Source organism: Papaver somniferum, chromosome 5 (genome assembly GCF_003573695.1).
Source record: "Papaver somniferum cultivar HN1 chromosome 5, ASM357369v1, whole genome shotgun sequence".
Classification (NCBI taxonomy): Eukaryota; Viridiplantae; Streptophyta; class Magnoliopsida; order Ranunculales; family Papaveraceae; genus Papaver; species Papaver somniferum.
This window is the reverse complement of record NC_039362.1, coordinates 41,115,152-41,126,470: the sequence shown is the minus strand read 5'-3', so window position 1 is coordinate 41,126,470 and position 11,319 is coordinate 41,115,152. Positions and strand designations below refer to the sequence as shown.

The following is an 11,319-nucleotide window of genomic DNA, read 5'->3' as shown; positions in this document are numbered from 1 at the left end:
TATCGACCAATCAAGTCGCTCTAAACCCGCCACACGTATTTGGAAATGTGGCTGATCACTCTTTTGAGAGTATCAAAGATAAAGAAGTGTAGTATAGTCGTGTTCGAATCACAGAGATTGTTGGTGCTCAGAAAAATTGTTTAGCGAAACAATAATATAATTTTAATTTGTAATTGAGAAAGCAGAGAACAATATTTGTAAAAAGTAACAGTTGATGTAAGTCTACCAAGACTTTAAGGTTTCACCAAATGTATTCAAGTATGTATGTGATCAAATTATAACTCAAAAATAAAAATGAATAACGATTCATTCTACCCGGCAGATATAGCAAATCAGAATCTCAATGTAACTAAAACAAATACCATTTCATGACAATTGATTATACTTCTAACATAAAGCTTCACAGGGATTCCCTAGCATTCAATGTATCCGGAAACCACAATGAATCTAAGAAGTTTATAGACACTACCAACACAAAATTGCAATCAAACAGAGACAAAGAAATGGATTAAAACTTGGAATTTATTTATGATCACTGTAAAGAATACTTGAACCCATTAAGCTTCCCATCTAGTCTTGGTAGAGAAGGGGTTTAGCTTCTCATTGTTGTGTAGATAGCCATAAAAATATTGAATCAAAAACTCTAACACACAAGAGAACTAAAAAGAACTGAAAATGAATAGAAAGCAAAAGAAAATTAAGATTGCGGTATTCAATCACACCCTTCTTGGTTGATTAAGCTCATCCTTTATACAACAACAACTTGACTTCTTCTCTAATTACTTGATTCAAACACTTCCTGGATTTGGGGAAAACACTCCACACAATTTTATCTTTTCCTCATATTTCTGCCTATTTGACTTGATAGAAACAACACCAATTCTGATTCTGACCATATTATGGACTGCACCCTTCTCGACCTAACTTCACCAGTATCTCAGCACCATCTTCTCGCCATTCGTTCACTGTTAATACCATCCAGAATTCCATTCTCGCATCTCCCATCTCTGGCCACCGTCAAACTCAGTTCACTACCACACTGAATTCATAATCAATCTTGCCCAAATATGACCACAGTATCACTAAGCACTTTCTTCGCCTTTTATCCCCACAATCCACTGGCAAAGTAGGCATCAACACTGTCTTCACGGTTCAAAACACCAACAACTGTTGGTAATAGAAAATGCCATCACTGCCGGATTAACCATTTTCAGTCCCATTCAACAGACTGCATCTTCTCAGTTTCGTTTCTCCATTAATCCATCGGTTCAACACCACTGCTAACTGAATTCGAATATCAGCATTTCATCCTTGTTCTACATGAAACCCCAAAACGGAGATAAACAGCCACCATCTCATGTAGTTGCTCTCTCCATAACTCAAATTGACCAAATTTTGATTCAAGGCAAACCCCCAAACACAAGAAATTGCACCATGGATATGAATAAATGAAGTATTAATGGTTGGGTACCTTTCAATCTGTATCTCCATGGAACTGAATTCACCTTCTCCAATTACGTCTGCAAATCCACCCGACAGCCACCATAATAACCAACACCATTTCGAGAATTCCAACCCATCTTGATTTCTTCGTCTTCTCACTGTGTAACCTCCACAAGTATCAACAGCTCATACACATCACCACTGCCAATTGTTTCCACCATCTGTTGATGTATTTTCAATGACCTGTACCATCATTCTTCAATTGATTTCAAACCAAATCGAATCTCAAAAACCCCCAGATTCATTCGCTGCTGTTGTAACTTCAATCCCTGTTGCATACACACATGAGAACCCCCAAAATCCGTGTTTCCCATCAGTTCTTCTTCTTCCAGGCAGCGGTTGAGCTCTCTCGCTGAAATCAATGGAAAGAGTAAACTTCATCTTCATAGCTTCTACAGATTTTCCATTCACTCAGTCAGTGTTTAAACGGCAGTAAAATCAGATCTTCGGTCTTGTTTTCTGGCATAAGATTCAAATCAGAGATGCCCAAATCTTCACTGATTCGTACCATACAAAACTCTTCTTCTCGCTGATTCTTCACTGAAGTTCATACCCCTAATTCCTTCTTCTTCTAACTGAACTCTAACACCACTCTTCATCGTCTCAATTTCGTTTATCCACTTCTGGCAATGATGATGCTCAACGCCACCAGCTTGATTGAGAAATTGGTTTTTCTTTTGGTTTGGTAAAGTAGAGAAGATGCTGACGAAGAATTTAGAACATATAAGAGATGTGGTAATAGAGTAGGCCACTCTCCCATTTCTCTATAGCCGCTGGTGGGCTGGGCTTGTTTTACACAGGTAACTTTGTAACCTGGATGTGAAGAAATGTAGCCAAGTGGTGGTGCCATGGACCGTGATTGGCTTTGCTCATCTTTCTCGCAAACACGGTTTTACTCCTCATTTAGCCAACTATTCTCCAGGTGAACAGATTTCACTTGTAATTGCTACAAAAGGTCTCAAATAATATTATTAGCAAGCTAACAGGACCTAGCTAGTGTAAATGGGGGTGTAAAAGTGTCGCACTTACGTGCTTATCAAACTCCTCCACATTTACATTTTGCTAGTCCCGAGCAAAACAAGAAAAAGTTATATCCGCTACACAGCTGGATATGGAGACACGTCTGCTAAACAATTGGACAGAAACACTACACAGTGATTAAGAAATGTCTGCTAAACAGCACGACGAATCCGCTAAACAGCTGGATTAAAGTAAATTGTCACAAAACCACTAAAAAGTGGTGTAGGAAGACCGCTAAACAGCTTACCTTATCATGTAAAATTTTCACTTTTTTTTAGATGAAGCATAAAAGAGAAACAATATTTTTCAAAACAGTAACGCATGGATTTACCCTACCCCCAACCTAATTTCTACATTGTAAACAGTTCAAAGGTGGAAAAAGGGTAATCAGCCGAGCACAAAATATTATTCATGATAAAGAAATAAAATAAAATAACATTATTTTACCACTGTCGTAGGTCAGTTCGGTTGCATTTAGCCAATGCAACAAGCCTTTAAACCTCAAGCTTGCACAAGAGGGCGAGTCTGTCTCGTGAGGGCTTCCAGTTGTGATACCCACAAACACATCAGAAGAGGGTTGTCTCCCTAAAGCGCTGAATTTTATGTCTCCAGCCAGACATCTGCAAAACATAGCCAATCAAACATAAGAAGGATCCTCCAGAGTCGTAGTATCGACTTCTGGATTCACAAGTTCCAAAAACGGCTTCAACCTCTGCCCATTAACCTTAAAAATGTTGCAGTTGTTAGGATTCTCAATATCAACGGTACAATCATGAAATTCATTTTTAAAGACAAATGAGTCTTTCCATCGTGTCTTAAGCTTACCTGAGAACTGATGCAGTTGAGAATCATAACAAAGAACTGGTTCCAATACTTCCCTAATAACATGCTTAGCAGGAAACTTTCTCATTTTACATTTGCAGTTCATATCACCCTCATTCCTGATTTCATGAAGCTCATTGAGCTGTGACTTCCTAGGATCAATTCCTTATATGTCTGCAATACTCCATCCTGCGGCACTTATATGCCTCCTAAGAACATGCGAAAGTATTGTTTCATGTTCCTCATTAAGTTCAGTTGGTAAGAAAATAAGAATATTTTCATTTTGGCCAAAAACATCATAATTCAGTTCATTAGGAAGAGGATTAAGATCATGCTTTGAAAATTCTACGGATGGACACAATGGCTCGGTCTCCCTGATTTGAAGTGACTCAAATCTAGACTGCCACTTACCCATATCCAGCAACAGGGATGAATTCAGTGAAGAATTAACTTCCATCCTCATCGAAATCCAACAGATTAGGAAGACAAGCTTCTAAAGGAACCTTAGCTTCTAGATGAGATGATGTTTCCTGCACACATGTTTCAATCGTATTAACTTCATGAATATCATCTCTATTACCTGGATCTTTACATGCATCAAATATGTTCAACTCCACAGTCATATTTCCAAATGAAAGATTCATTATTCCAGTTCGACAATTAATCAAGGCATTTGCAGTTGCAAGAAAAGGACGACCTAAGATGACAGGTATTTCTTTACTAGCATTAGCAACAGGTTGAGTATCCAAAACGATAAAATCTACCGGATAGTAAAATTTATCGATTTGAATTAACACATTCTCAACTACCCCTCTCGGTACTTTAACTGACCTGTCCGCAAGTTGTAGAGTGACTGAGGTGGGTTTTAATTCACCTAAGCCCAACTGCTCATAAACCGAGAAAGGTAGAAGGTTTACACTAGCTCCCAAATCCAGAAGTGCTTGTTTGGTCATGAAATCCTCTATTATACAAGAAATAGTAGGGCATCCCGGATCTTTATATTTGGGAGGAGTGTTATGTTGAAGAATAGAACTTACCTGTTCCGTGAGAAATGCCTTTTTCTGAATATTGTGCTTCCTATTGACCGTGCAGAGATCCTTCAAGAACTTGGAGTAAGCTGGAACTTGCTTAATCACACTCAAGAGAGGTATGTTGATCTTCAAATGCTGAAAAACATCAAGGATATCCTTATGATCAGCCAACTGTTTAGCAGACAATAAACGATGAGGAAATGGAGCATGCATTTTCTTATCAATTTCAGATTGTTCATCTTGAGTATCAATATGACTGTCACTACTCTTAAGCTTCAAAGATTTCCCAGGTTCGTGCACCTTCATCGGAGTCTCAATCACCTTACCACTTCTAATAGTCGTGACAACATTAGCTTGCTCCGAGTTAATGTTGATCTTCAAATGCTGAAAAACATCAAGGATATCCTTATGATCAGCCAACTGTTTAGCAGACAATAAACGATGAGGAAATGGAGCATGCATTTTCTTATCAATTTCAGATTGTTCATCTTGAGTATCAATATGACTGTCACTACTCTTAAGCTTCAAAGATTTCCCAGGTTCGTGCACCTTCATCGGAGTCTCAATCACCTTACCACTTCTAATAGTCGTGACAACATTAGCTTGCTCCGAGTTAGAATTTTTAACGTCAAACTGGCCCTTGGGGTTAGGTTGAGTTTGGGCAGGCAATGTCTCTTTCTCCCTAACATTGAGACGTGATTCAATTCTAACTATGCTAGTTTTCAGCTCATCTAAAGTCTTCATAACATTCAGGTTTATCTGTGTCCGTCCCTGCATAAAAGTTTGGACTTTGGAGAGTATCCTCAAGATTATTCTTATGAGGTGGCACATAAGGGTTACTAGATGAAGACCCTTGGGGAATATTTACACCAATCATTGTAGGACCATTCCTCCAACTGAAATTAGGATGGTTTCGCCAATTTGGATTGTACGTTTCTGAATATGGGGAGCTAAATGGTCTTTTATAAGTATCCGTGGAATTTGCTTGGTCATGTAACACTTCTTGAAATCCTGGGATCGTAGGACAATCCTTAGTGTAGTGTTCCAGACTTTCGCAAATATCACAAGCATGTTCAACCGGGTCAGCTACCTTAACTGCATTTGGTCTCTGAATCGCATCAACTTTTCTATGCAAACTAGCAACCTTAGCATTCAATTCGTGATCTTCATTCAACACATACATTCCAGGCCTAGAACTAGCTAAAGGTTTGGAGTTATTTTCATCCGCTGTGCCTGAAGTGTCCCAATTTTGGGAGTTTTCTGCTAGCGGATCGAAGTAAGTCCAAGCATCATCAGGTGACTTATTCAGATATTTCCCATTACACATCATTTCAACAAACTGACGCATACATGAATTCAGACCATTATAAAAGAAGTTAATTACTCTCCAAATTTCATAACCATGATGAGGGCAGCTAGAAAGTAAGTCTTTAAATCTCTCCCAACACTCAAAAAAACACTCATGTTCATTTTGAGAAAAATTCATTATACTTTTTCTAAGAGTGATTGTTTTGTGAATTGGAAAAAACTTTTTCAGAAACTCTCTAGTCATTTCATTCCACGTCCTAATGGTATTTGGTCGCAAAGAATGCAGCCAAGTCTTAGCTTTCTCCTTTAGAGAAAATGGAAACAATTTCAGTTTTACAACATCTTGAGTCGCAGCAACAAAAGGCATAGTAGTACAGACCTCATCAAATTCTTTCAAATGTATGTATGGACTCTCGGAGTCCAATCCATGAAACTTAGGTAGTGCTTGTATCTGACCATACTTTATCGACACATTTCCAGCATTAGCCGGAAGAACTATACAAGAAGGTGTAGAAGTCCTTTTCGTCTGCAAATAATCCCTAAGGGTTCTAGGTCCATCAGCATTGGCCGCGGCCTCAGCAGCTATCCTAGCAGTTTCAGCCTCAGCCGCTAATCTCTCAGCTTCACCTGCCATTGGATGATTAGGGTGATTTTCTAATACCCTATTAGCAAAACGGTGAAATCTAACTAATCGATTGAATTGATCAGACCTAGAATATTGCATACACAAAGAAAACAAGAAACCGATACAATGTTACCCATATGGCTGTGATTTCGGTTAGATTTCAGCCTAATCACAACTGAAGTAACGACACTGATTCCCTGCACCCGTAACAACTCCTAATGTCGCCAAGTCTTTAGAGCTACCTTACTCCCTGTTAAGAAGCAACATAAATCAGTAAACTCTAAAACAAAACTAAAAATAAACCGATGCAACACTTAACTCTAAGGTACACTAAACAATCCCCGGCAGCGGCGCCAAAACTTGATCACTCTTTTGAGAGTATCAAAGATAAAGAAGTGTAGTATAGTCGTGTTCGAACCACAGAGATTGTTGTTGCCCAGAAGAATTGTTTAGCGAAGCAATAATATAATTTTGATTTGTAATTGAGAAAGCAGAGAACAATATTTGTAAAAAAGTAACAGTTGATGTAAGTCTACCAAGACTTTAAGGTTTCACCTAATGTATTCAAGTATGTATGTGATCAAATTATAACTCAAATAGAAATGAATAACGATTCATTCTACCCGGCAGATATAACAAATTAGAATCTCAATGTAACTAAAACAAAAACCATTTCATGACAATTGATTATATTTCTAACATAAAGCTCGATTGAGAAATGTCACAGGGAATCCCTAGCATTCAATGTATCCGGAAATCACAATGAATCTAAGAAGTTTATAGACACTACCAAAACAAAATTGCAATCAAACAGAGACAAAGAAATGGATGAAAACTTGGAATTTAGTTATGATCACTGCAAAGAATACTTGAACCCATTAAGCTTCCCCTCTAGTCTTGGCAGAGAAGGGGTTTAACTTCTCATTGTTGTGTATATAGCCATAAAAATATTGAATCAAAAACTCTAACACACAAGAGAACTAAAAAGAACTGAAAATGAATAGAAAGCAAAAGAAAATTAAGATTGCAGTATTCAATCGTACCCTTTTTGGTTGATTAAGCTCATCCTTTATACAACAACTTGACTTCTTCTCTAACTACTTGATTCAAACACTTCCTGGATTTGGGGAAAACACTCCACACAATTTTATCTCTTCCTCATATTTCTGCCTACCACAGCTGAAACCAGTTACCTGCATTTGACTTGATAGAAACAACACCAATTCTGATTCTGACCATATTATGGACTGCACCCTTCTCGACCTAACTTCACCAGTATCTCAGCACCATCTTCTCGCCATTCATTCACTGTTAATACCAGCCAGAATTCCATTCTCGCATCTCCCATCTCTGGCCACCGTCAAACTCAGTTCACTACCACACTGAATTCATAATCAATCTTGCCCAAATATGACCACAATATCACTAAGCAATTTTTTCGCCTTTTATCCCCACAATCCACTGGCAAGGTAGGCATCAACACTGTCTTCACGGTTCAAAACACCAACAACTGTTGGTAATAGGAAATGCCATCACTGCCGGATTGACCATTTTCAGTCCCATTCAACAGACTGCATCTTCTCAGTTTCGTTTCTCCATTAATCCACCGGTTCAACACTACTGCTAACTGAATTCGAATATCAGAATTTCATCCTTGTTCTACATGAAACCCCAAAACGGAGATAAACAACCACCATCTCATGTAGTTGCTCTCTCCATAACTCAAATTGACCAAATTTTGATTCAAGGCAAACCCCCAAACACAAGAAATTGCACCATGGATATGAATAAAATGAAGTATTAATGGTTGGGTACCTTTCAATCTGCATCTCCATGGAACTGAATTCACTTTCTCCAATTACGTCTACAAATCCACCCGACATCCACCATAATAACCAACATCATTTCGAGAATTCCAACCCATCTTGATTTCTTCATCTTCTCACTGTCTAACCTCCACAAGTATCAACAGATCATACACATCACCATTGCCAATTGTTTCCACCATCTGTAGATGTATTTTCAATGACCTGTACTATCATTCTTCAATTGATTTCAAACCAAATCGAATCTCAAAAACTCCCAGATTCAATCGCTGCTGTTGTAACTTCAATCCATGTTGCATACACAGATGAGAACCCCCAAAATCCGTGTTTCCCATCAGTTCTTCTTCTTCCAGGCAGCGGTTGAGCTCCTCGCTGAAATCAATGGAAAGAGTAAACTTCATCTTCATAGCTTCTACAGATTTTCCATTCACTCAGTCAGTGTTTAAACGGTCGTAGGCATAAGATTCAAATCAGAGATTCCCAAATCTTCACTTATTCGTACCATACCAAACTCTTCTTCTCGCTGATTCTTCACTGAAGTTCATACCCCTAATTCCTTCTTCTTCTAACTGAACTCTAACACCACTCTTCATCGTCTCAATTTCGTTTATCCACTTGTGGCAATGATGATGCTCAACGCCACCAGCTTGATTGAGAAATTGGGTTTTCTCTTGGTTTGGTAAAGTAGAGAAGATGCTGATGAAGAATTTAGAACATACTCATAAAAGATGTGGTAATAGAGTAGGCCACGTCTCCCATTTCTCTATAGCCGCTGGTGGGCTGGGCTTGTTTTACACAAGTAACTTTGTAACCTGGATGTGAAGAAATGTATCCAAGTGGTGGTGCCATGGACCGTGATTGGCTTTGCTCATATTTCTCGCAAACACGGTTTTACTCCTCATTTAGCCAATTATTCTCCAGGTGAACAGATTTCACTTGTAATTTCTACAAAAGGTCTAAAATAATATTATATGCAAGCTAACAGGACCTAGCTAGTGTAAATGGGGTATAAAAGTGTCGCATTTACGTGTTTATCAAACTCCCCAACACTTACATTTTGCTAGTCCTGAGCAAAACAAGAAAAAATTATATCCGCTACACAGCTGGATATGGAGACACGTCTGCTAAACTGATGGATAGAACCACTACACAGTGATTAAGAAACGTCTGCTAAACAGCAAGACGAATCCGCTAAACAGCTGGATTAAAATAAATTGTCTGCTAAACAGCTAGATAAACCACTAAACAGTGGTATAGGAAGACCGCTAAACAGCTGACCTTATCATGTAAAATTTTCACTTTTTTTTTAGATGAAGCATAAAAGAGAAACAATATTCTTCAAAACAGTAACGCATGGATTTACCCCACCCCAATCCTAATTTATACATTGTCCCCAATGTGGCAGTGATTAAAAACAGTTCAAAGGTGGAAAATGGGTAATCAACCGAGCACAAAATATTATTCATGATAAAGAAATAAAATAAAACTACATTATTTTACCACTGTCGTAGGTCAGTTCGGTTGCATTTAGCCCATGCAACAAGCCTTTAAACCTCAAGCTTGCACAAGAGGACGAGTCTGTCTCGTGAGGGCTTCCAACTGTGATACGCACAAACACATCAGAAGAGGGTTGTCTCCCTAAAGCGCTGAATTTTATGTCTCCAGCCAGACATCTGCAAAACATAGCCAATCAAACATAAGAAGGATCCTCCAGAGTCGTAGTATCGACTTTTGGATTCACAAGTTCCAAAAATGGCTTCAACCTCTGCCCATTAACCTTAAAAATGTTGCAGTTGTTAGGATTCTCAATATCAACGGTACCATCATGAAATTCATTTTTAACGACAAATGAGTCTTTCCATCGTGTCTTAAGCTTACTTGAGAACTGGTGCAGTTCAGAATCATAACAAAGAACTGGTTCCAATACTTCCCTAATAACATGCTTATCAGGAAACTTTCTCATTTTACATTTGCAGTTCATATCACCCTCATTCCTGATTTGATGAAGCTCATTGAGCTGTGACTTCCTAGGATCAATTCCTTCTATGTTTGTAACACTCTATCCTGCGGCACTTATATGCCTCCTAAGAACATGCGAATGTATTGTTTCATGTTCCTCATTAAGTTCAGATGGTAAGGAAATAAGAACATTTTCATTCAGGCCAAAAACATCATAATTCAGTTCATTAGGAAGAGGATTAAGATAAGGCTTTGAAAATTCTACGGATGTGTAGATGGTGGATTTTCGACAAGGGCTAAAATCGTAAACTCATAATTATACGAAGCTCTGATCTAGCAATCAGACGTGAATATTGAGACAAGGGTCTCTCATCGAATTCTCAACGGAGAGTACTCTCTCAGAGTACATGTAGATATGTAGTCTCACGACTGGACAACGGCATATATCATGAATACTGAACACTTTCAGTGATTATTTCTATATAGTATCACGAGATGGACGGCTCCTAGACAGCTTGCTCTGCTAGTATAGAGCGATAACGTCTTCAGGAACAAACAACGAGTTTACCCTGACTATATAAAGGATATGACTTACCGACAAGCTCATATCGGGATAATTAATGCTCCTAGACAGCTTGCTCTGCTAGTATAAAGCCACAAAGTTAATTATTCCTAATTAAGATTAATTCTGCCGTGACATTCACTACTGAATTCCCAGAATAATCTATTACTGCTCCTATTCCATGGTTGAATCCACGACTGGTCCCATGGAATGGCAATAACAATTGCTCCTATTCCATGGTCGAATATGCGACTGGTCCCACAGAATGGCAATAAACAATTGTTATGATTCTATGATCGAATCCACGGCTTTATCTCATAAAATAGCAATAACTATATTATCTGATTACTCCGATTTCATGATCGAATCCACTACTGGTCTCATAAATGGTAATAGATAAATCTTAATTACTCCGATTCTATGGTCGAATCTACGATCCCATGGAATGGTAATGCTCACTTTATTATTCTGAATTCGTAGTCGAATCCTCAGCTGATCCTATGAATTAATAATAAACATCTTATTACTCAGTTTTGTGAATTATTCTCCACTGAATTCCACAATTAATAATAACTAATCAACAACCGGGCGTCTGAGCTACCTCTAAGTATGCCCCGATTCAAATGGTGAAAGTGTATTCTACGACGATACACTAACAGTTAC

General features: G+C 38.3%; 1 protein-coding gene and 1 non-coding gene across 3 annotated transcripts; one reads left to right on the top strand and one right to left on the bottom strand.

Moving 5' to 3' along the window:
- Nucleotides 1–488: 488 nt before the first annotated feature.
- Nucleotides 489–8,841, bottom strand: LOC113281448. 2 transcript variants are annotated; one of them, XM_026530182.1, is made up of 3 exons: nt 7,353–8,841; nt 4,383–6,559; nt 489–3,875 (listed from the first exon to the last, which is right to left on the bottom strand). In XM_026530182.1, exons 2-3 carry the CDS (start codon nt 5,205–5,207, stop codon nt 3,792–3,794), a joined length of 909 nt encoding a protein of 302 aa, XP_026385967.1. In that variant the 5' UTR covers nt 5,208–6,559; nt 7,353–8,841; the 3' UTR covers nt 489–3,791. The 2 variants fall into 2 exon arrangements, with proteins under 2 accessions (XP_026385967.1, XP_026385966.1); XM_026530181.1 differs by lacking the exon at nt 489–3,875 and having other exon boundaries at nt 4,188–6,559.
- On the top strand, nt 5,774–5,880 carry LOC113284781. The gene has a single exon (XR_003328394.1). It is a non-coding gene; the product is annotated as a small nucleolar RNA R71 (small nucleolar RNA).
- Nucleotides 8,842–11,319: the final 2,478 nt, after the last annotated feature.